Source organism: Equus asinus, chromosome 3 (assembly GCF_041296235.1).
Source record: "Equus asinus isolate D_3611 breed Donkey chromosome 3, EquAss-T2T_v2, whole genome shotgun sequence".
NCBI lineage: Eukaryota > Metazoa > Chordata > Mammalia > Perissodactyla > Equidae > Equus > Equus asinus.
The window spans coordinates 66,059,251-66,085,047 of NC_091792.1; the positions used below are offsets into that span (position 1 = coordinate 66,059,251).

The 25,797-nt window shown below is 39.8% G+C and overlaps 1 protein-coding gene across 1 annotated transcript in view; it reads left to right on the forward strand.

Annotated features, from left to right (window-relative positions):
* EBF2 (EBF transcription factor 2) overlaps positions 1-25,797 on the forward strand; it is a 185,595-nt gene that overhangs the window by 155,385 nt on the left and 4,413 nt on the right. The window contains exons 11-15 of the mRNA XM_014845406.3: positions 11,054-11,142; positions 12,718-12,783; positions 12,867-13,044; positions 14,446-14,631; positions 24,744-24,911. Of these exons, the coding sequence (XP_014700892.1) occupies positions 11,054-11,142; positions 12,718-12,783; positions 12,867-13,044; positions 14,446-14,631; positions 24,744-24,911 (687 nt within the window). The remainder of the gene's footprint in view (positions 1-11,053; positions 11,143-12,717; positions 12,784-12,866; positions 13,045-14,445; positions 14,632-24,743; positions 24,912-25,797) is intronic.

Consider the following 25,797-nt stretch of genomic DNA (forward strand, 5'->3'; position numbering starts at 1 on the left):
TAGTAGCTCAGCTTTACAAATGAGAATCTGGCCACCTAAGGCAGCAAGCTAGGTCCTCTCCCAGCTGACTTATTCCAAGGTTGTGCTCTTAACCACTAACCTGTACTACTTAGCTATATTGTAGAGCATCTTTGAAGAAATTACACCAAGGCCATGTGTTTGGCTTCGTCTGGTAGTTTTACTTGGCAGATGCCGATGGCCTTGGCTCTCTGCCTGTTACTCTGAGGAAGCATGCAGAAGGTAGGCCTGGCCAGTGAGCATGGAGGGGGCTCAGACGATGCCTCACCCTCACCCTGGGGTTCCAGATGACAAAATGGGAGATTTCTATTTCAGTGTGATATGACAGGCTTAGAGCCTATGAAGGGCTTTGAATTCCTTAGAAGTCCTGGAAATTATCCTCTCCATGAGAAACTGAAGTTGCAGAAGGCAAAGGAGTACAAACTCCACTTTGTAATTACACTTCAGAGAATTTAGCATTGAGGGACACAGGCAATGAGTGACACAGAGTTTAGAGGCCTGGAGTTGAGACCCAATGTTCCGGCAAATCACTTAACCATTCTTGGCCTCGGTTTTCTAACCTAAAAAATAGGAAGACTTTATCTTACTGGAAAGATGAAATGATACAGATATGCAAAGTGTTTTGTATAGAAATATAAGCAAAATTCTCTTTGTAAACGTTTGGCAGAGGGACACACAGTGGTAGAAGTCTGGGACAACTTCTGGGTGGCTCCCTCCCTCACAGCTGTTTGAACAAGGGTGGACTTTTTTTGCATGTCTTCTCTTCTGTAAAAGGTAAATTCTTTTTCTAAGCCCTGCCATGTTCTGCCCTTAATATCTGGGTCTAGGTGACAAATCAGGGTTTTATAGGTGACAGACAGGGCAGAGGCAGTCTGAGAACATGGACTCTGCAGGTGGGGTGCAGGGGCAGCAGAGTTTCAAAGGAGGATGAGGAAGAGCAGAAGAGAGACTGGGCCGGCTGGCTCAGTGCAGGCAGAGGAGCTGCTTCCCAAGGTGTGTGGCTGAATTTAGCAGTTGGCGAAACAGCCTGGCTAATCGAGACACACCGAGAAACCAAAGAATTCATGTCAGAACACTTTTATCTTTTACTATAGCACAAACAAATGCATTTGACTGCATACCCTGTTCATTATTTGGGAGACAGTGTTAACAAGAAAATGACCAAGAACAGGCAGCAGTTGGGAGGAGAAATGGGAGGCCTAGAGTTTTCCACAAACCCCCAAATCATACCTGAACAGTCTCCTTGCTGAGGCTCAGCACAGGGTGTGGGGTCCTCCTTTCATAAAGCTGCACTGCACAGATGTGCAAGCTGGATCGCAAATGTTAATAGCTCATCCACTTCACATTTCTTTCTTTTTTTTAATAGCATTATCCTGGAAAAAAAAAATCCCATTTAAGAAATGAATCTGATTTTTAGTTAAAAATACCCTATTCAGACATCAAAAACTGGCCCGAGTACAATTGTTCCCTGTTCACACTGGAAACAGATTGAATCAACGGCCCTCCTGGTAGCCTGTAGTTTTACTGAAGTTGCCTCCAGCCCCACCTCTCCTGAAATTCAGATCCGTCATTCAGCTGAGTCTGAGGAACGACGTCTCCGTTGGAAGCCCTGCAATACGGGGCTGTTGTTTCGCTAGAGACGCCCCAGCCCCTTAATGGCCCGGTGCTCTCAGCTATAATATTCTAAATACACATTACGGAGAGTGTGCACATATTCATAACTGCTCCATTGTGGCATTTAGATTTACCCTTGAAATTTATCTTTAATTTTTACAGTTGTCTCCTTAACCATGTATATTACTCCCTTCTTCAAACAATCTGTCTTGCTGCTGCAGTTTTTCTTGAAACCAAAGCGTAATTAAATATTAAATTAATATTTCATTTAAAATTAAATATCAAAGGCTTCTGTCTAATCTTTCACTGTGCACGGCTAGTTCTCACTGCGTGTTCTGGTTCCTGTATCCACAAAGGCAGGTACCACCTCTTCATAACGTGTTCCTATATTATCTTTGTTCATTTTTTTTTTTAATTGGTGACACTGAACTTTTGCTTCATTGAAACAAACGAATGTGGGGAGAGATTTCAATGTAGCAATGACTGTTGAATTCAACAGCCCATGGATTCAACCCTACCCATCTCTACTTCTCAAAGCAGACATTGACCACTCCAAATAAATAGTCTTAGAATCATATAATGCAAGAGCTTACAAGGGGTCTTGGAGGCCATTTAGCTTGACCTTTTGTCTTTTCAGAGAAATAAGCCAAAGTCCACCTAGCCCTGAAGGTGGTGTAGTTGGCCAGGGTCAGGAACTAAGGCAGATCCCAGGCCAGGCCAGCTTTATCTCCATCACACCCTCAAACGCTATGAAAAAACTTAACTCGGGAGCATTAAATGCTAATTGAACATAGCCTTTGAATGTTGGAGATATAAAGAGTCGGGCAGAAGGTAGATGATTGAACCAGGAAATTGGGAGAAAGAGAAAGAAGAGAGAGGAGCCCAAATCACAGCACAAAGGAGGAGACCCCTTGGAGCCAATATGTATGATCACAGCACTTTGAGAACATAGACACTGTGAAGGAAGAGCAGCATGGAGAAGTCCTAAAGGGGGCGTGAGGGCAGGGGCCAGTCTGCATGTATTTAAATTCCTCCTCAAGCTAGGACACCTTCCTGTCCTGTTGACAGACAGTGTGTTTTTGACCAGAGCCACATGGAGAGGTATTTCTGAGGCATGTTTTCTCCTCTGCTTGCACATCAGAGTCCACCTTCTGATCTGCTGTTTATCTGGCAGTCACATTACATAGATTTTAGGTTTCTTGAGCAGGGTTCTTTTCCATTGTTGTCTTTATGCTTGGAGAAGTTTGGGGTTTAGAGTTAGTACTGGAAAGATCCTCCAGTTCTGTTGGCTCTGTACACATCTGGTAAAAGTGAAAAGCTTTTGCTGCAAATAAATGCACATATGTGCAAATACACAGCTAGGCTCAGACTTTCTAGACTTTTATCAGCCTCTTCATGGCCATCCACAGACTCCACAATGATCCTAGGCTCCAATTGAAGACTTATTAGTGAGGAAAGCTGAACCCCAGGCCAACATCCCAGAGCGGCAGCCAGAAGAGCACTCAGATCTTCCCTCATCCCACTGTCTTATTCATCTCCTCTCAAATTTCTGCAAAGGAACTCTACCGGCCCTTGACGTTGCCGTCTTTGTGATCAGGACTCCTGTTGGTCAAGGGCATAAATGACCGCCTGCCTGCAATGTCAATGCTGACTTTATTGAGGGTTGACCAAGACTCTATCAAAGAGTCCCCTTTCCACGTTAGCCAGTGTCCCGTAAATTTTGGGGAAACAGAAGTAGAGGCATAAGCTGGAGTAAGCATTATCTGGTCCCTGTGCCCCCTCTGAAGGGAAGAAAAAATCATATAGAATTTTTACATTTCACCAACCCTTTGGGAAAATTAATACTGAGCACCAGCCAGCCTTTTTTTTTAATGAGTAGTTCCCAATAGATTTTTTTTTTTTAAAGATTTTATTTTTTCCTTTTTCTCCCCAAAGCCCCCCGGTACATAGTTGTGTATTCTTCGTTGTGGGTTCCTCTAGTTGTGGCATGTGGGACGCTGCCTCAACGTGGTCTGACGAGCAGTGCCATGTCCGCGCCGAGGACTCGAACCGACGAAACACTGGGCCGCCTGCAGCGGAGCGTGCGAACGTAACCACTCGGCCACGGGGCCAGCCCCCCAATAGATATTTTTTTAATACTATTTACTTATAAAAGAAAACCTTCTCACATTGCTTATAGTTTATATCTATTTGTTGGGTCTAAGATATTTAAGTAACCTCATATATTACACCCGCAATCAAAATGAGAAATGACACATAAGATCCAGGCTCTCAGGAGAAATATTATGAAATCTCAAGGTATTGATGAAAGTTTTTCCAAGGCTGATCCAAATGGGATTTAGATTCTGTGGCAGTTGAAATGTGTATTATTAAACTCCTTAAGCAAACCCGAATGACTCCCAGTGGAGGATTAAGACATTCTATGTATAGCAAAGACGAAATTCTCATGTCTGAGTTTTCTCTATTGAATTCCCCCTTGATTAGCTTCTGTAATATTTAACTTCATGCCATGCCATAATTATTTAATAAAAGGTAAATATAAATTATATTTCAGTGGGGAAATGACCTTTTACCTTAATGTTATGTTACTAAAGAAAGACATAGATAAACAGAGCCTATAGATCGAAGCATATTTTTAATTTACTCTGTTTTTGCCTTGCCAGCATTTCTCTGTGTCCCTGTCAGCCAGCTGAGGGGTTGGCAGAACTTCACAGCACCCCCGCACTCCATGTGGTAGGAGAGGTTGTAAATTCACATTGATGATGGTGGTTAATGATCTGTTTGGCCCTTAGAGACAGTCTTGGTGTTGGTCTTGGGCACCTCATTAGCTAATTGAGGTTTACTTGGCTCACACCAGGCCTAAAGAGTCAGAGAACACCCAGGGAGGTAGGGAGCAGGGACGCTGGGATTCCAGGTGAGGCTGAAGCTATAGGATGTAAAAACAACTGGTCAGTTGGGAAGTCAGTTTGGAACCAAAGTCGAAGTTGTCTAACCCAACCTTGATATTTTGAAGGTTGAACACTTGAGGGATTGACTGACTTTTCCTATTACAATTTGGTGTTGTCTGAACAGTTTCAACTTTATGACTTTTACTTCAGAAGTGCTCCTGCTAAATGAAAGTGTGTGTGTGTGCGCGCGCGTGTGTACACGTGTGATATAGACGACAGTGTGTTCCACTACAGTCTTTCTCATCTTGCATGCACACATAACTTATCCCACAGTTTATCCCTGTGAAGTCTGGTGGGGGCCTGCCAAAAAGCAATCAACATAAGGAATAGATGGGTATGCCTAATCTGCTTATTCAGTTTAAAACATGAATTGCTAACCCACGGTGGTCAAGATAGTCTGCTATTTCTAACATGGGGAGAATGAGGAGGGGAGGGCAGGCAATATCAGCCAGGCGTTACTCTTGTGTCCTGGTCTTGTCTCCCAGTAGGGGAGAACAGTGGGTACAAATGTGTGAGAAATTCTCTGAAAGAGAAACCACCATCTCCATGCCACCTCTGTGTGCTGATGAGAGCCCAGCTTTAGAGAATTCCTCTGTGAGCAGAAGGAAGGGCAAGGAATAAGGAGATGAGCGGTGGGTCTGCGGGTGGACCACTAGAGCTCTGGTGAGAGAGAACCTCTCTCTCAAGAAAATTCTCAAGAAAATTGGTACCTTAGGTAACAAAATGCTGCATATTTGAAAAAAGATGAGGCAATGATTGATTTAGAACATTTTGTCACCAAGTCTGTTCGCCCTGCGGCACCAGGCAGCTGTTTATGTTTGTTGATTGATACCAAATGGGGCCTTCCCCCACACTCATGACTGAGAAGTCAGGCAACCCTGGCAGCCGGCTTCACTCTCCAGACCTGCGGCCCTTAGCTAGAAGCTGATGGCGGGGGCAGTGGGGGGGGGAACACGGAGGGCTGCAAAGGGGTGCAGGGAGGGGATGAGAGGAAGCAGAGAGTGGCATGGCCACTTTTCAACACTTTCTCTGCTGTTCACCAGCTCCAGGCCAGTAGCTAAGTCCAGAGGGGCAGCCTTTGGCTCAGGGGCTGGTACCTCCGGCTGGGGCTTGGAACAGCATCTCTAGTTCTACAGCAGAAAAGGTCAAGAGCACAGGCCTTGGAGTTAGGGAAACCAGGCTGCAGATCTCACCTTTACTGCCTACAACTGCGCTTAGAATGGGGAGCAAACCCATGTCATGGGGTTGTAATGAGGGTTAAATGAGCTAATGTATGTAAACGGCTTAGCATCATGGCCGTGGTATAGTACGCCTTCAGTAAATTCGAACAGTGGCAACCACGATTTTCATTATTAAATATTATAGCCACTCAAAATCCTGTTATTAAAGAAAAACACTTCAAAAATTGCTGACATTATAATGCTAAGTGGGAAAAAATGTTTACAGAAGAATTCCCTCACAAACCCAGCTATTCTCACATGTTTCTGGGTAAGATAGTAATGCGAGTGCAAGCGTTTAAGCTGTCCCACCCCCAGAATACAGCAGAGGGTATTTTCAAGAAAACATAAAGAAAAAGAGAAATCTGACATTCATGCTTGAAGCTCAGTGGTGTCATCAATATGCCAGAAATTCTGTGGCACTGAGCTGGTGTGTGCAGACAGGGTTGTGTTGGAGGACTTGCGAAAGCTGGACTTGTCATTCCCTCCTGAGAAAGGACGGCAGGGCCAGGAAGTGATGGAGGAGACCCTGACAAACCCCTCGGCCTCCTCTGTCCCCACCTTAAACAGTGAGAATAAGCAACACGAGCAGAAACTTGATCTTGAATGGAAAAGAATATACTTAACAATTCTGTATCCAGAAAAGTTGTCACTTATGTGTGAGGAAAACAGAAGATGTGCTCCTATTCACAGGAGCACTTACCAAGTGTCAGTTACCATCGTTGCTGGGGATTTATTTCAAGGGCACCAATAGAATTCATCTCTTATTCTTACTGATGTCACCTAACTGCTGGAGAATTGAGTCAATGAAGAATGCAAACATGGAAAAGTTACGGTATCACAGCGCTATTGGTCAGCAGAGTTAATATTGAGTATCTAAATTATTGTTAATACGATGATACAGCTTAAGATAAAGATGAAAATTAATGTCTAAAAGATACAGATCATAGAAAATCTAATAAAAGTAATATCAGCTGAAGATGATAAACTATAAACAGAAATGTAAAACGGGAGGGTATGAGGTGGGGAAATTAAAGGTAGCCAAAATTCCTTATATGTGGAGTGCTCGACAGACTCAAATAATTAGAAAAAATAAAATATTTTTAGAGAAATGTAAAGGTATTGCTTTAAATTAAAATAGAATGTCTTCCTTATCATTAGAGAAAAGCATATGCATTAAAAAAAACTATTAGAAATACGAGGAGAATGAGGAGGGATAAATTTATAGTAGTAATTAGGTATAAAATATGTTAAATAATATGATCAAAAGATATCCTAAATAATACTTTTAAAGCATTACCCATGGAACACACACAAGACTAATATGTGTTAATTTACAAAGAATTTAATAAATTCCAAAAGGCAGACATTCTGTAGGCCACCTTTTTTAATATAGTGCAATTAACTAGAATAAATAATTAACAATTTAATACCAAACCCACCTAGAGATTTTAGGATATTTTCTTTGGAACAAAAGGAAGACAAAATTATAAATATAACTATTCAGAAAGTTATAACCAAGTGAGGGTGGGAGGAGGGGTGAGCCATAAATAGGAGATTCGAAATTTTAAACAAGTACCATGCAGAATCTATGCTAAAACATTTAAAATCTTGATGAAATGCACAATTTTTCTAGAAAAATACAAATGATATTGAGAAATAAAGAATGAGCCCAAGGTTTCTGGTTGGCAGTCTGGTGGGTGACGGCTGTTCACTGAGAATCACATGAACTCGGGACATCTTAAGTGGGAGGAGTCTGTGGGCCATCCAGGTGGAAGGTTTCAGCCAATAGTTGATAGATAAGCCTGAATCTCAGGCAAACTGTCTGGACTGGAGATGAAGATTTGTGATAGGATGTAGCTTGACATAGAAATCATCGGGACACTGATGAGGTCACCAAGGGAGAATGTCAAGCAGAAGACTGCCTGGGCAACAGTAGTGAGAGCATCAGCATTTGCCAGATGGACAGAGGGTGAGCAGTCCTCAAAGTAGGCTGAGATGGCATGGCTGGAGAGGTGGGAGTGAAACAGGGCACTGCGAGTTCAGGAAAGCCAATGGGTGGAAGTATTTCCAGCAAGAGAGTATTTCCAATGTCAAGTGCTAAGCTGAGTTTAAGATAAGAATGGAAAAATTCCTCTTGATTTTGCTAAAATGTTATTGATGATCTTGACAAGAGCAATTTCACTGGAGTTCTTTCAAACTTTTAGTCAAGAGGTAACATCCATGCTATATAAGTTTTATAGAGCATTGGATAAAATATAGAAAGCTTCTCAATTTGTTTTTCAAGACTAGTATGGAATAAAAATCAATCGGAAGCTGGACAACACCACGCACATAATCCCAATTATTAATATGAACACATAAATCCCCAGCAACAATGATAACTAACATTTGTTGAGTGCCCAATATGTGCCAGGCACAATTCTCAGTAACTTAATTGATTTAATCCTCATATCAGTAGTCTTTAGAAAATATTAACAAATTGAATCCAGAAATATCTTAGGCAAATTATATACCGCCTCCATGAGTAAACGTTTAATTTTGAAATATTGGGAAATCTATTATAAAATACAATATAAATTGGTCAAAGGAGAAAATTCATGATTGTAATTTTCTAAAAATTCTAACAAGTCCTGATAAAAGCCCTTATTGAAGGATAGTAACAATATCTATCTCAAATAGCCAACACCACATTTGGTGATGAAATGTTAGTGTCATTCTCATTTAGAGGAAAAACAGCAAGAATATCCACCATGATCCTCATTTTAGACACTTAGATGTTTTAGCCAACACAAGATGGTATTAAAAGAACTAAGTGGGATTAATATACCTGTCAAAAGGAGACAAAATGCTCATTATACATAGATGCTATGAGTGTGCAAGCCTAAGAATGAACAGAAAAAAATAGTGACATCTGTCAGGGGTTTGGTTACAAAATAACTGACAGCTACCATTGGTGAAGATCTTTTATGTGCCGAGAACTGTGCTGAGGGCATTATATACATTGTTTTTATTTAATTTTGACAGCAAACCCATGAGAAGGATTTTAAACAGAAGCTTACGGAAATTAATGGTGAAGCTGAAATTCAAACCCAAGATCTGTTTGACTCTAGAGCTGATTCCCTTAATGGCTACACCATGTACTGCCACAAACTACCCTCATGTACACTGCCTGCACAGACATATAAAAGCCCAAAGTGTTTCTTGGTGCTAGTAAAACTTAGAAAATGTGATGAGGGAGTAATCACATTCACAAGAAAAACAACAAAACGTGAGATGCATAGCGAAAAATAAAATGAAAAACAAAAACCTTATTACCTATGTGATGAGCAGTACACATTTTATTGGTGGACTGAAAGAAGAAGAATTCATATCTGTATGTATATGTCTGTTTTTGCAAACACACACACACGTATGTGTGTGTACGTACCAGATCCTGGAGTTGGGATGGTCTCTCTATATGTAATGCCGAAGGGCGAATTGGGGTATGATACTGTAACATGGTGACAGTCAGAGTGTTCAAAATATTAATAAAATGTTTTTACAAGCAAAAAAAGACTAATCCCCAATAGAAAAGAGTGCAGGAAGTATTAATAAGCAGTTCATAAAAGAAGAAATTAAAATAATCAGCAAATATAAGGAAAAATTCTTCAACCTCACTCATGAATACAGAAATGTAAGTTAAAATGATCACATGCATTGCTGGAGGGAATAAAAGTTTGTCTATCCTTCTGAGGGATGATTTGACAGTATGTGTGAAAGGCCTTAAAAATAAGTCATAATTCTTGGTCCAGTAATTCTAATTCCTGGAATCTTCCAATTGAAATAATTAAAGTTATGCACAAAGGATAATTATTGCTCTGATTTTTATAATAAAGAGAAATTAGGATTACGTTAAATGCCAAACATTAGGAAGCCACTTAGATAAATTATAGCCCATGTCATGAAAAATATGCAAGAATTTTAAATAATGTTATAAAAGAATATTTAATAACCTGGGGAAAAGTTTGATATATTGTTAAATGGATAAAAAGTAGGTTATGTAACAGTGTGAATAGTATATCTCTGAATAATTTTAAGTTATGTGTGTGTGTTTAAATCTGGAAGGATATAAGCAAAATTGTTAACCCAGATCATCTCTAAAATGTTGAGATTATGAAGGATTTTATTTTTACTTCTATATTTAAAATTTTTAATATATTTTTTATAAAATTTTTTATAATTTCTTAAACAAAAGGTGTTGCTTTGATAGTTAGAATAATAGCAATAAATATTCATAAAACATATATGCAAAAAGGAAAATTAAAAAACTCCCTCCTGTGTTTACTGCTTCCTAGTGGAAGTAAGGTGATTATTTTATTCTTTGTATCTTTTTTCTTTACTTCGATCATGCATTAATCTTAGCACCACAAAATCTAAACAACAAACTTCTGAAAAGTAAAGGAGAGAGGAAGAAGAAGAAAGGATAGAAGAATCAGCTCTGAAAGCTCTTTACCAGAGTAGAGATGCTGGACTATGTCATTCATTCGTCCATCACTCCCTCACTCACTTATTTCACAGTTGCTGACGCTAAGTGCCTATTATGTGCCAGGCACTGTCTTCAACAATGCGAACACAAAACAAAATAGGTATGAGTTCTGCTCCTATGGAATTTGCAGTGTATGGTGGAGCCTAACATTAAATGGAGTACATGTAGTGAAATATAATTGGAAATTCTGAAAGTGTGTTACGCATAAGAATGGGGCTTTATGAGAATAAACTCACAGAAGGTTTATATGTGTATGAATGTAAATATTTGTGAAAATAATTAAGAAAAAGTGATATTTAAGAAAAGGATTAATAGGTGGCAAAGGCATACTTGGCAAAGAGAAGAGGAGGAAGAAAGGAAAAGCTTATAAAGGTAGTTTATTTTCCTCATAAGAAACGGGTATGGTTGATTGTGTAATACTTCTGGTTATTTGAGGGTGAGCAGAGAATTATGTGTGTGTGCACTTAAGGCAGGAAGGATAAAATAATTGTAATAATACTGAAATTTTGAAATATCATTCCAGTGGAAAAACACCAAATTACTATTAATTCCAAACTTATAAGTGTGAATTCACCAACGCCAATAGCAAAACTCCTTAACAGATTGTATCCATTATGTATCAATTCTTAGATAATATCAGAACCTTCCTATTACCTGAGGAAGATTTAATAAAGAAATTTGCTTTATGGCTAGGATACATACTCAAAAAGCGGACTTTTACTTTTCAGCATTAAATGAACCCACCATAGACTATGGCTTCCAGAGACTGCAGAAAGTCATCCCGAGGCATCCCGGAGACCCGGAGAGATTAGCCAAGGTAAAACGCTTCAGAAAGTGACATGTGGTAACCTTCTTGTAGGATTTCAGCAAACCTAGATAAATCCAGCAATTAAGTCTCTTTAAAATTAAATTAGGCTGTGAAATTTGGCTAAGCTTTAGATACAAGGTGTACATAAAATACCTGCTAACTATGAAATATATTATGGTTAATCTCTGAGGAAATATGAAATCTGAAAATTTGGACCTATACAACAGATACACTTCGAGTATTCGGCTTATAAAACATTGCCAACTTTACGAAAATAAATATTTGTGTAATTGCTTAAAAGTGTGAGTTCCCACTCCTTTGTATTTAAATATAATTTAATTACCCAAAATTGCGGGGACACATTAATCCACAATCAAGTATTCATTGAGGGCCTACTGTGCACACAGATATTTAATAAAGTGAAAAACACTTCCATATAAAATTTCAGTGAAATGCGTCACTTTTAAATGAACTTGCTTGTGGAAATTATGTCATGAATCTGGCTTATTATTTTAGCTTGCTTTAAAAATACGTCAATTTATAAGGTATTCAATTAATGTTATTAAATGTTAACATTTATTTTTGCATTTCAAGTAAGCACGTTATAAAATGTCATGTTCTCTTCTCTGTACTGTGAGTAAAATTCCAGTACTACAGTTGTTTCTACATCACACCTTTATTTTCCTCTTGGAAAAATCCCCAGCCCCACCATTAAATTAGATGATATCTGGAAAGTAGGTTAATAGCAATTTAAAAGGCTGTTAAAAACAGGAGGTGGAAAAGACAAAATGAGAGGAAAGGGATTACTGATTACTAATTCTCTCTGGTTAAAGTAAACGGGGGAAATATTATTGAAATAATTCATCTTTATTAGAATAAAATTTTGCAGAAGGCATGCCAAGATAATTTCAGTACTCTGGACAACTCCTTGGCAAGCAGCTAAACTCAGGTCAATCAATCATGTAAAGAATGTTTGGTTAATTAGAGTACCAGATTTTTTAATGGAATGGTCTGAAAGTAGTTTTTAATGGAACTTCCATGACATTATTAATTTTAACCAACTTCACCCTTCATTTGGTTATTTTTTGTTTTGGTAGCGCAACCATTTATGGAGCCATTTTATCAAGATGAATTCCATGTAGAAATGTCTTTATAGAGGGATTTATGTGTATAACTATATTCTACCTGTCAAGACAAATATAGGACCCCTTGGCTCATTCTTTACCTTTTAGGGGGATGTCTGGAGTTTAGGATTTTTTTAAGGAAGATTAGCCCTGAGCTAACATCTGCTACCAATCCTCCTCCTTTTGCTGAGAAAGATTGGACCTGAGCTAACATCTGTGCCCATCTTCGTCTATTTTTGTACATGGGATGCCTGCCACAGCATGGCTGGATAAGGGTGCATAGTCCACATCCAGGGTTTGAACGCGTGAACCCAGGGCCAACAAGGTGGAGCGTGCGAACTTAACCACTATGCCACAGGGCAGCCCTGGGACTTTGGATTTTTATCTGTAGTTTTCCTTTGTGTTTGCCCTTTGGGGTTTACCTTTGCTTATACGCCCACCCTTTCTTTTCTTTTTCTAGGAAATGCTGTTGAAAAGAGCTGCAGATCTAGTGGAGGCCCTCTATGGCACACCACACAATAACCAGGTTAGACGCACACATCTTGCACTTTATTGAGTTTGACTCTTCATGCTGTAGAAAAATGCTCACCTCAACCTGCCCTTTTGTAGGACATCATTTTGAAGCGAGCTGCAGACATTGCTGAAGCTCTCTACAGTGTCCCCAGGAATCCCAGCCAGATCCCAGCACTCTCTAGCTCTCCGGCTCACAGTGGCATGATGGGCATCAATTCTTATGGCAGCCAGCTTGGAGTCAGCATCTCAGAGTCAACACAAGGAAATAATCAAGGTATTACCTTTCTCAGAGTCAAAATTCAAACATCTTATACATTTATAAGGTTGGTTCTCCTGGAATGGAAGGAGTTAAAGCTTGATTCATATGCCGTCAAAAGAGTGTGTCCCCAGATAAGCAATGCAATCATATAATGGATTATCTTAACATTATAGGTGGTGTATTGTTAGACTTTGAGCTTTATAGCTACCAGGCAGAATCTCTTTAATTAGAAATATTTAAGAACAAGATTGGCTATTATGAATTTATAAGGGTTTAGGCTTACTGAAACTAGATTTACAGGTATTATTTGAATAAAATGTACATTTCTGCTATTGTACTCATCGGATTGAATAATGGAAGGAAGCTGAGTTATTGCTGTTATCATTTATTATACCCAACTCTCTATTTCTAATAACCAAGGGTGAATGGCTTGCTTTTATTTGGTAACTTCTATTTGTGTGCCATCTAATATACAAATATATAGCAACACCCTCATACAGTTGGCTGTACTTTTATATGTAAAGTATATTGTGTAAAGATTTTTGTCACTGACGTTGATTTTATTAAGGTGCTAAATTTATCACAAATCATTTTTTAAAAGGACTAAATGTTCCTAATGATGTCCCTAACCTTGGGATAGTTGTATTTCTAATTTCATTCGTCCTCTGCAAGGGAATTCCTCACTCTCATGCCCAGGGTGAGTTCTTCTTACAGAAAGATGGGTGGGACATATCATTACTTTTTTTTTTTTTTTCAAATTTGGGTCATTTCTTAAATAACTTTAGAGACAGCTATCTAAAATGGTTTATTTTAGGATAGATTAGGTGACGTCTCTGTGCTCGGGTTTCAGAAGTATGGAGAGGGCTCATCGTCCCTTCCCCCATCCCACTCGCAGATTGGATCTTCCCGCACTACAGTTCTAGGTTAGCAAAGTTAACCTGGTTTATTTGTGCTCTAGGCTCTTCATAAGCGAATGTTCAAGGAATGGCTATAGTACACAACATCTGCCAAGCTTTCTTTGACCATAGAATGCTCTTCTGAGTGTTACACACTAACATCTCGTAGGGCTCTGGTGTTCTATGAAATATTTGGGAGATGTCACTGCACACTGCCATTAGTCATTTATTCCTTGGCATGACTTAGAGATGTTAACTGCAAATGTGGAAGAGGAGGAAGGAGGGACCATCAGGGACATGGCCTTGTGTAGGATGGGGAAGGGAGAGGAAGTTATAAAAAGGCTGAAGACAAACTGCAGACTTGCCACTACTGCCCAGGGTCAACTTGCGGGTATCTATAGTCTGGGGCCATGTGGACCTAGGCTGTCATATTTGGCCCGCACTGTGTGTGTGTGTGTGTGTGTGTGTGTGTGTGTGTGTGCACTGGGTCATTTGTCTGACCTTTTTCTTTGTCGTCCAGGATACATCCGCAACACGAGCAGCATCTCTCCACGGGGCTACTCTTCCAGCTCCACCCCTCAGCAGTCTAATTACAGCACCTCCAGTAACAGCATGAATGGCTACAGCAATGTCCCTATGGCCAACCTGGGTGTTCCAGGGTCACCAGGATTTCTAAATGGCTCCCCCACTGGCTCCCCTTATGGAAGTAAGTGCCCTGTCCCTCTGTCTGGCTCTCCCTGTCCCTCTGCCCTTGGGTTTTACTATTAAGCCTTGTGAGGGAGAGTTGCATTCCTGCATCTTACTGACTCGTGGAGGAGTAGCCCAATTTCCTGATGAAATGTCTTTCCTACCTTTTGTTCTCATCCCTTAGCTGGACTTGGACTCATTTGATTACTCAAAGCCTTCTGGGGGAAAGAAAAGGAATGACGCTACTTCCTTTACAGAGAAGGAACGTATGTGGCTTGTGTAGATGGGAGAGCGGAATTGAGATTCCATTTCAGTTAACATCATGTACACTCTTTGTTAGGTGCTTTCAGATGTAGCATTTTATTTTCTTTTCATAAGCACTTTCTGAGGTCAGTATTATCATCTCCTGTCATAGGTGAAGAGGTTGAGATGCATGGCAGTTAACTGACCTACCCAAGATCACACAGCTAGGATAGAGCAGGGCCATAATTTGGACCCAGAATTGATGACTTCAAGTTATTGTGTGTATCACACCATGCTCCCTTCTTACTTGGTTACGTAGCTCTCCCCTCCTTTGTGTACCTCCAGAGAGATGGAACTTGACTGCTTGTGAGAGTGCGATCTATGGAGACAGAACCTCTTAATCACTATCTGTGGGCTAGCAGCAAGCCAGATGTTCTAGGGAGTTATGAAAACTCATTCAGTGTGCTTTGGGGACTAAGCGAGGAACTTGCACAATGGTCCCAAGAGCCTGAGAGAATATATGGTTTTCAAACCTACTTAGGGAACACTTCTGGCCAGGGGAGAAGCCACCATGGAAAGTCTGAGTGATTGAGTGGAGTGTTCTTGAAATGCTGAATCTTGTTGCAAGGCTCTGCAGCAGGCCCTCTGTGTACCCAGAGTGGTTCCCTCCTGCCAGGAACAAGGGCGAGTCAAGGAGGACCCACAGCCATTTCCACTACAGCTCGGGAAGTGACCTGCCAAGGCCTGGAGGCTGCCTCTCTCACCCTCCCGGCCTGTGGTTTCCTGGGGACACGCACCTATGACTTATTTCTGGGTTATCTGTTCGATTCGTCACACTCACACTTTACTTAGTGTGATGAGGACATAGATAGCAAGTAGCAGAGGTAGTAGAGGTTGGTTCTTCTGGTACAACTAAAATCTTGTTGCTGCAAAGACATGAGTTCTGTGTTGTGTCTTGTCAGATAGCCCAGATCAATTAGATCAGAGTGATCTCGGAAAACAAACTGTTGCTTTCTTGAACTATTTGTTTCTTTACTTGTTCTAACCTTATCTTGTCGCAAAAATGTTTGGGGGAATATTAATACTCGGATGGGTAGTATGAAAGTATAAGAAACTAAGATGAAAGAAAAAAATATGGATCAGAAAATTAGATGAATCCAAGGGCTAGTATAAATGCCATTCAGTCTATTCAAGGGAGCCATTAATTGGTTCAGAGGCAAACAAGATGGGAAAGCAAAGGGAGAAACACTATTTGTTATATAAGATTTTACATCTACACATTATTATCATTATTATTTTTTAGTAGCTCAGGAGAAACCTGATTTTTCTGTTGCTGAGACCTTGAAGAGGTTTCTCCCATGCATGCTTGTGGAGAGGGTACCTTGTATGCAGAAAGGACCACATCTTCAACAGCCCCGGCAAGAGAGCCATTGTGTAAATAATGTCGCAGAATGATGGTGACAACAATAAATAATTCACAATTGAATTCCACTTCACAGCCTAAAAAGCATGTTCACATATAGAGTCTAGTCAGATTCTCACAACCATCTTATGACATGGATATAATAATAATAATTATTATTACTATCATTTTCCCTTCTAAGATATGAAGGGTTATTAAATAACTTACTCAAAGATTCATGGCCAGTAAATAGTAAAAATGGGACTAGAATACATGTCAGCAGACTCAAAATACCATGTTTTAAAATTATTCAATAATATAAGAAATATTTAATATATTTATAATACATTAATAGGCTGAACCATATGAAATTACCTCTTTTTGATTTCTAAAAATGGCAATTCCATATGTTCAGTCATGCATCTGTAATAAAATGTGTGTATTTGGTTGAACCATATGAAATTGTCATTTTTGTAGATCAAAAATAGTCAATATAATAGTACAGTGTGTAGTGTGGTGATGGAGGAAAGAGAGAAAGAAAAAAAAAGACAGGGAGGGGTGGGCGGGGTGGTGAGGGAGAGAGAGAGAGAAAGAATAGATGAATGAAAATGCCCATTGGGTGTTAGCTGCTTGATGTTTCCTACCAGATAATTCATTTGGTAGGGAGGGACCCTTCCCACTGCAACCAATGGCAACTTCCTTCCGATCTCCTCTCTTGATCACTCAATCCCACTGCCACAGGAAAAATACTAACACCCCCAATCTTGAAATCACCCATTCAAACAAGACAGCGTACACAACAGAAAGAGGAAGGCGCCCTGCCCAGCGGGACAAAGCAGCACAGCACAGAGCCTCCTCCTTGGTCCTGCTGGGTCAGTGTGATCCCTCGCGCCTTCATTTTCTGAAGGAGGGTCTGAAGGAGTTACAGACTGGGAATGGGATTCCAAACAGTGCGTTTATTACAATAAAATCCCCTACTGCAAAAACAGCCAGCCCTGGAAGTCTAGTGGTCAAGATTCAGTGGTCTCACTGCTGCAGCCTGAGACCGTTTCCCGGTCAGGGAACCACACCACCTGTCACCACCCGACTATCGGTTGTCATACTATGGTGGTTGCGAGTTGCTGTGATGCTGAAAGCTATGCCACTGGTATTTCAAAACCAGCAGGGTCACCCCTGGTGGAGAGGTGTCAGCGGAGCTTCCAGAATAAGACAGACTAGGAAGAAGGACCTAGCCGCCCACTTCCAAACTATTGGCCATGAAAACCCTGTGAATAACAGCAGAGCATTGTCTGATATAGGTCTGGAAGGTGAGAGGATGGCGCAGAAAGACCAGGCAGGGTTCCGCTCTGCTGCGCACAGGGTCCCTCCAGGAGTCTACCTGACAGCACTAACGACAACTGCAAAAATACTGACTACCCCATGGAGTTCATTACAATAGCATCTGACCGTATTTCTAACCAGCTAAGTCTTAACTTCTCTGGGAAATACAAAGAAAGCCCAGGAGAAACCATTTCATCAATTCAGTTGCTTGTGTCTGAAAACACCATTCTGTGATTTTTCATTTTATTTTTTAAACTAGTCTGATGTGGCCAGGCCATGCCATGGAGCAATCACTTGCCAGAGACATTAAAAAGAAATAAAGCCAAGCCTCTCGGTCAAGTTGACTTGCATTATGGCCAACACAGAGTATCAAAAACCTGTATCTTTACTGCTTTTGCTCTCGCACCACTTCAAAAATGGCCAAACAGATGTTTTTTCAATTTCACATACAAACTTCACTTCCTGGCGGTAGCAGTGTGTGCCAAGTTCCAGCTCAGTGCAAGTTTTTATGGCTGAATTCTAAACCCCTGACAATAGGGGGTTATAATGAAATGCTGACAGACCCCTGAGCGCCAACAAATGCAATGGCTCGATGCAAAGGAGGATGTGTGCCCGGCGAGTTCCAGCTGGGACTGTGCAAGCCAGTCAATCCTTAGAAGAAGAAAAGTAGTTTTTCCTTAACTCCCCATGCTCACAGAGATTTCTGGGCCAGACGTGCTTGCCTTGACTTTGGCCTCTCTCCATAGAGAGAGATGTCCAGAGAAATTCTCAATTGCAAGTATGTATCATCAACTTTCCTAAAATGGTGCACTCCGGTGTCCCCAAAGATGGGCTACTCAAGAAGCCTGCAACACCCGTGGAACCACTGCTCCCAAAGCCGAATAGCCACCAAGCCAATGCAAGATTTGGAACACAATCCACACAGATGGGAATCCACCCGGTCCTCAGCGATTCCTACGTCACTTTCACAGTCTTAGAGTAGACCCTCAATATTTCTAGACTTTCAAAAAGAAATATCAAGGCATTTTCTATTGTGGAGTATTAAATGATTATAATAGAGAATTTAGAACATATGAGAATAGTTTTAAAAAGAAAGCCCACTCCCACTAAAAAACCAACATTTTGATATATTTCTATTGATTTTTCTTCAGAAAAGAAAAAAAAATCCTATTACATAGTAACATTCTCATTATAGACAAGTTGAAAAGCATGCGTATGTAAAAAAGAAAAAAAAATGACTCATTATTTCTTTATTCCCTTTTAAAATTTTTTTGTTGCAGTAACATTGGATTGTAACGTTATGTAACTTTCAGATGTACATTGTAATATATTTCAAATTCTGTGTAGATTACATCACGTTCACCGCCCAAAGACTAATCAGAAGCCATCACCACACGCGGACACACTTTATTTCTGAGCAGAGATAACCGTTGTTGACTTTTACAGTATAGCCTTACAATCATGGCTAGATGGATTCTGGAAATTGCAGCGTCTGTGCTGATGCACAGCTATTGGGGTTCTGCCCTGAGATCAGTGAAAGAGAGTAGAAGAAAAGTGGCAAAACTACCTAAGTCACAGCTCTGAAGCTAGGCTCCTAAAATCTGTCTACGCTGCAGACCTGTGTCCTAAGAATGAAGAAGAGATATTAGGAGTGACGTTTGCTTTGCAAAATCAACTACAATCAACAAACTTTTCCCAGGAATTTAAGAATTTCTTAGTCTTTGCTTTTTTGTAACAGAAAGGTTAACAGACAACCTTGTTTACAGGCAGGAAGAAAGCCCTAAAGTGAAGAGGAATATTAACACCCAGGAAAGCTATTATGCTTATTGCTAGGGATCATATTATTTTTTACCCAAGAAATAGAAATTTTCTGTTTATTTTAACAACTTTGGCTGGTTTCTGTTACATCAAAAGGAATACAAGTTCATTGTAGAAAATTTTGAAAATATGGACAAGTAAAAGGAATAAATTTAAGAATATTCCCCATCAGCCAGAGGTAACATTGTTAAAAGTTTGGATGTATATGACATCCGCCTGGGTCCGTAGTGGTTAAGTTCACACACTTTGCTTTGTCGGCCGAAGGTTCACAGGTTCAGATCCTGGCACGGACCTAGCAGCACTCATCAAGCCATGCTCTGGCAGCATCCCACAGAAAATAGAGGAAGACTGGCACAGATGTTAGCTCAGCGACAATCTTCCTCAAGCAAAAAAAGAGGAAGATTAGCAACAGATGTTAGCTCAGGGTGGATCTCAGAAAAAATTTAAAAAAAAATTGGATTTGATGTATGTGTTATTCCGTAATCTGCTTTATTCATCTAAGGAGGCACATCTTTCCATGTCATTGAACATATTCTCCAGTATTAGTTTTAATGTTTGCATGATGTTCCATTTTATGGACTTACTATAGTTTACCCTATTGCTGGTCAATCAGTTATTTCCCAATTTTTCACAATTATAAAAATGCCCTTGGATTTTTTTTTCTTGCACATTTATGATTATCTCCTTGGGATTAATTTCTAAAAATTAAATTACTGGGTTAAAAATATGCACATTTTCAAGTCCTTTGATACCTATTGCCAAAGTCCCTCCAGACAAGTTAACAATCCCCTAGAAAAGGAAGGCTCTCTGTTTCCTGCCCTGTTCATTTTTCCTTAATCTTTATCAATTTGGTAAGTGGGAAATACCATCTCATTACTGTTTTAATTTGCACTTTACTAATTGGTTGGAACATTGATAGGTCTATGAAGGTCTTTGGGTCATTTTCGTTTCTCCTTCTGCGACTTTCCTTGCCGTGTCCTTTGCGCATATTTCTATTGAGAGGTTTTTCTTTTTCTAATTAATTTATGAAAACTTATTAGCTATTGAGGATATGAACATCTCTAGGTAATTATCACACGTATTTTTCCCAATTTGTTGTTTGCTTTTTCTGTGTGTGTTACAGAAGTTTTTGTCATGTGGCAAATTGGTCTTGTGACATTCTGCTTAGGTTTTAGGGTTGAAAGGATCGTGTAAATTATATAACCTTCCTAATTTTTCTACTAGCACCTTTATAATTTTGTTTTTACAAATAACTCTTTAATCCACTTAGATTTAGTGTTTAGCATGAGGAAGAACTCTAAATTTAGTCTCCAAATGGTGAGCGTATTGTTCCCATGCATTTATTTCCCTACTAATTTGAAATGTCACCTTTATTAAGTTTTAATTCTCATATATACCCAGGTCTGTTTCTGGACTCTATTTTTTCCAAGGATTTATCTGCCTATTTCTATGCTAAGATAACACTGATTTCATTGATGTAGATTTTTCTTCAGTTTTAATAACTGTTAAGATGCCTCCTTATTACTTAAAAAAATTTCATAACAAAACTTTCTGGCTCTTACAGTTTTGTTATTTTTTTAAATAAACACAGAAATTGTGTTTGTTGACATACACAAATTAAAATTCCTTTTAGGATTTTCGTTATAATTGCATTAAATTTCAATTTGGATGTAATTTGGCATTTTACAAAAATTTTGTAAAAAATATTTTAAATGGACATGTTGTAGCTCTGTGCTTATCTAACACAGCAATGATAGTTTATATCACTGAGTAAAGCTTGAGGTGACTCCTGTTCCACTGAGAGGCCACCACGTTTGATCTAATGAGCCCCTTTAGTTGGAATCTGTTATTAGAAAAGAAATATTTGTAAAAGTGAGTAGATGTTTTAAATTTTTTGGAATTTTGTAAAAGTGAGTAAATATTTGTAAAATGCTCGATATAAATGGAATCGAGTGTGTATACCTAATTCACATTATAAACCTTCCTCTATCACGGCGTACGAGGGAGATTCCGCTGCTGCAGACATAGGAACCCCGGCGCCATTCTGCTGACAGCACAGATCACATAGTATGGCAGAGAAGGGACTGTGGTCAGAATCAGGGCCTCCTGAGTCTCAGCCTTTCTTTGGCCTCAATTCTCTGCCTTACAGAAAGGGGAGAAGTCCCCTCAACACACATTTCCTTGATGCTAAAACCAAGGCTAGAAGAGGAGACTGCTTAGAACTGTGAATAAGATCCATTCCCAGTGCTGAACCCTGTTTCCTATCCTATAATAATAGTGAGTTAGTCCAATTTCTTCTTCATTCACATCTTCAAATATTGCACGAGATTCTTCCAGGACTTTATCCTCTTTCGAGTTTTTTCTTTGATTAATATTACTTGAGGGAAGACTGAGATGTACTCATGTGCTTCCTTCTCAACGGCTCTTTAAATCCAGACTACCTAAGGATGAGTAGTATTTAGATAAGGCTCTCTCTTTGAAGCCTTTGGTTTGTAGTTTGGCTGTAAAAGTCATCCCTTTGGAGGTCTGCTGTATGATTGCTTTATATCCACAATTGCCTGAACAGAGCCCAAAGTGTGTCTTTCTAGGGCGAGGGGAAAAACAGGGATGGAGCCTTCAACAAGACCTCAGAATGTTTGACCTTCAATTCATTCTATACTTGGTCTTTGAACCATAAGTCACCCTTGTGTCCTCACTTTCAAATTTACTTTGAGGAGTAGCTGGGCCACTGAAGGTACGAAGCAGGATTTAGCACTCCTGGGCTTTATCATGTGCTTTGCCGTTAGGTCTCAGCAATTCTTTATTTTTTTAAAAATTATTTTATTGAGGTCATATTGGCTAATAACATTGTGTAGATTTCAGGTGTACATTATTATATATATCAGTTTCTGTATAGACTGCATCGTGTTCATCACCAATAACCTAGTTTTTATCTGTCACCATACCTGTGTGCCCCTTTACCCCTTTCACCCTCCCCCGCCACCTCCTTCCCCTCTGGTAACCACTAATCTCTTCTCCTTGCCCATATGTTTGTTTATCTTCCACATATGAGTGAAATTAGACAGTGTTTGTCTTTCTCTGTCTGGCAGTTTGGCTTAGCATAATACCCTCAAGGTCCATCCATGTTGTTGCAAATCGCACAATTTTGTCTTGTTTTATGGCTGAGTAGTATTCCATTGTATATACCAGTTCTTTTTCATCCATTTATCCATTGACGGGCACTTGGGTTGCCTCCACATCTTGGCTGTTGTGAATAATACTGCAGTGAACACAGGGGTGCATAAATCTCTTTGAATTGTTGCTTTCATGTTCTTTGGACAAATATCCAGTAGTGGGATAGCTGGATCATATGGTATTTCTATTTTTAATTTTTTGAGAAATCTCCATACTGTTTTCCATAGTGTCTGTACCAGTTTGCATTCCCACCACCAGTGTGCAAGTGTTCCCTTTTCTCCACATCCTCGCCAACATTTGTTCTTTCTTGTCTTGTTATGTATAGCCATTCTGACAGGTGTAAGGTGATAGCTCATTGTGGTTTTGATTTGCATTTCCCTAATAATTACTGATGTTGAACATCTTTTCATGTGCCTCTAGGCCGTCTGTATATCTTCTTTGGGGAAATATCTGTTCAGAACCTCTGACCACTTGTTGATCAGATTGTTTGTTTTTTTGTTGTTGAGTTGTGTGAGTTCTTAATAGATTTTGGAAATTAACCCCTTGTCAGATATATGATTTGCAAATATTTTCTCCTGGTTGGTGGGTTGTCTTTTTGTTTTGTTGATGGTTTCCTTTGCTTTGGAGAAGGTTTTCAGTCTGATATAGTCTCACTTACTTATTTTTTTCTTTTGTTTCCCTTGCCTGAGTAGATGTGAGTATTTGAAAAGATACTGCTAAGACTAATGTCACAGAGTGTACTGCTTATATTTTCTTCTAGGAGTTTTGTGGTTTCAGGTCTTACATTGAAGTCTTTAATCCATTTTGAGTTAATTTTTGTGCATTGTGTAAGATAATGGTCTACTTTCATTCTTTTATATGTGGCTGTTCAGTTTTCCCAAAACCACTTATTGAAGAGGCTTTCCTTTCTCCATTGTATATTCTTGGCTCCTTTGTCAAAGATTAGCTGTCCATAGATGGGTAGTTTTATTTTTGGGCTCTCAGTTCTGTTCCATTGATCTGTGTATCTGTTTTCCTGTTAGTACCATGCTGTTTTGATTACTATAGATTTATAGTATATTTTGAAGTCAGAGATTGCGATGCCTCTAGCTTCGTTCTTTTTTCTCAGGATTGCTTTGGCTATTCAGGCTTTTTTGTTGTACAAATTTTAGCACTCTTTGTTCCATTTCTGTGAATAATGTCATTGGGATTCTGATTGGGATTCCATTGAATCTCTCCAGCAATTCTTGTACTTGAACAGTTCAGGTCTCTCGAGAATATGCTAAAATGAGTCCCTGAAAATTGACCTTTTACTATAACATGCTATCTCTAACAATTTTACCCCCTTGTGAACTCTAGTTTACCCTTTTCTTGAGCAAGCTGAACATAGAAGATAAAATTATCTCCTTGTATGATGTCACTTGGAGAAGTATCTGACATTAAGAGGTGGGGCACTTCATTGTGTAAATTGCCTTTATTTTTCTTGGAAACTGTATCACTTAGCTTTTGGCTTCAAGTAACTTTAATGTTAATATTGTTAATATTGGTCCTTTTTCTACACATTACATCAGAGGAGGCTGACTTGCAGCTTTATTTCCCAGGAGCTCTGAAAATAGAGGGACAGGGAGGTAATCTCTTAAATGTTAATAAACTTTTACATGTAATAAGGAAGTGGCCCATAGAGATGGCACTCTCAGAGAAGATGTTAACCCTATAGATCAAACCCCTAGAGCCCTAAGACTTGCTGGAGAAGCACATAACTCCCACACAGGACTTCTTTTTAGGGTGAAGAAGAGGTTTCTGTTCTTGAGTAGACGATGCTTTTTCAGATGTTGGTCTTAGTCTTCTCTTGTCAAGGTTCTACTCAAGAATTAAGACCTATCACAATGTCACCTCCTGCTGATGCCATCCTGGTGTCCCAGGCAGAAGAAGCTTCTGCCTGCTGGGTCTCCTTAGCATTGTGTACATTCCTCCAATAGGATTATTACTGTTGGTTGTTTCATTTGTCTATTCCTCCCACTGGACAGGGCAGGGATGTTGTCACGTTAACTTTTTTTTAATCCCTAGAATCTGGAACAATGCCTAGAACAAATTTGCAATTTCTCAGTAAATGAGTACAGGTTGTATGTACTGAAGAAATAACTTAACTCTAGATATGTCCCTTTCTAAAAGAGGATTGTATATTTGCTTTCTAGTCATGTCATCAAGTCCCACTGTTGGATCTTCCAGCACATCCTCCATCCTCCCATTTTCCTCTTCGGTTTTTCCTGCTGTCAAACAGAAGAGTGCCTTTGCCCCTGTCATCAGGCCCCAAGGCTCCCCTTCGCCTGCCTGCTCCAGTGGCAACGGAAATGGATTCAGAGGTAAGTGAAGGTACCACTTTGGGAGTAAGCATGATACAAGTGCCAGAGAGCCAGCAAAGTAAGAGCAAAGCACACAGCATCATTGTGTATCTCTAGCCATTTACCTACATCTTTGTGTACATGCTTTGGTGTTTTCATCATGGGGCACAAATGGCTTGTATCGCTGGGCTAGTACTCCATCCAAGAGCAAAATGAGGGGAAACAGAGAAGTTGGTCAACTCTGCAAGGTCACAGAATTAACTATGGTCGAGCCATACACACCCTCCAGGAGTGTCCAGACTCCCCAGACCATTACTTTCTACAAGACCATGTCACTATTTCCCAGTGCCCAGCCACCACATCAGATGCCACATGGCGATTATTGCTTACCTAACTGGCTTGCCATCTGCAGTGCACACACATTCCCCTGGCATAAGTGGATAGGGTCCATCAGGAGCAACCAGCAAGTTCTGAGAATTCTGGTTACATGCTAGTCAAATTGATATCAGGTGCCTGATCAGGGGTGGGGCAGGGAAGAAATCTAAAAAGACATACTGTGCCTAAGAACAAAAATTAATATCACCTGTCAAACTCACTTTTGAGCAGTATCCTAAAATATAATATGACATGACGTAACACAAACATGATGAGTACATGAGAATCTAATCATCTCATGTGAGTGGGAGGCAGCTGATGGCAAAAGAGCAGACTGGAAACTGCTGAACGCTGTGGATCCTGATGCCCCACATTATTTTTAGGCTGCTCGTGGCATCTTGATATAAACACATTCATGACAAGCAATGTTGGATGAAACCCAAAAGGGCAGAGGTTGAGTTAACCCCTTGTGGTTCCAAAGCCTCTGAGGTCAGCAGAGCCTTGGATGAGCTGGCTGTCCCTGGGACGACAT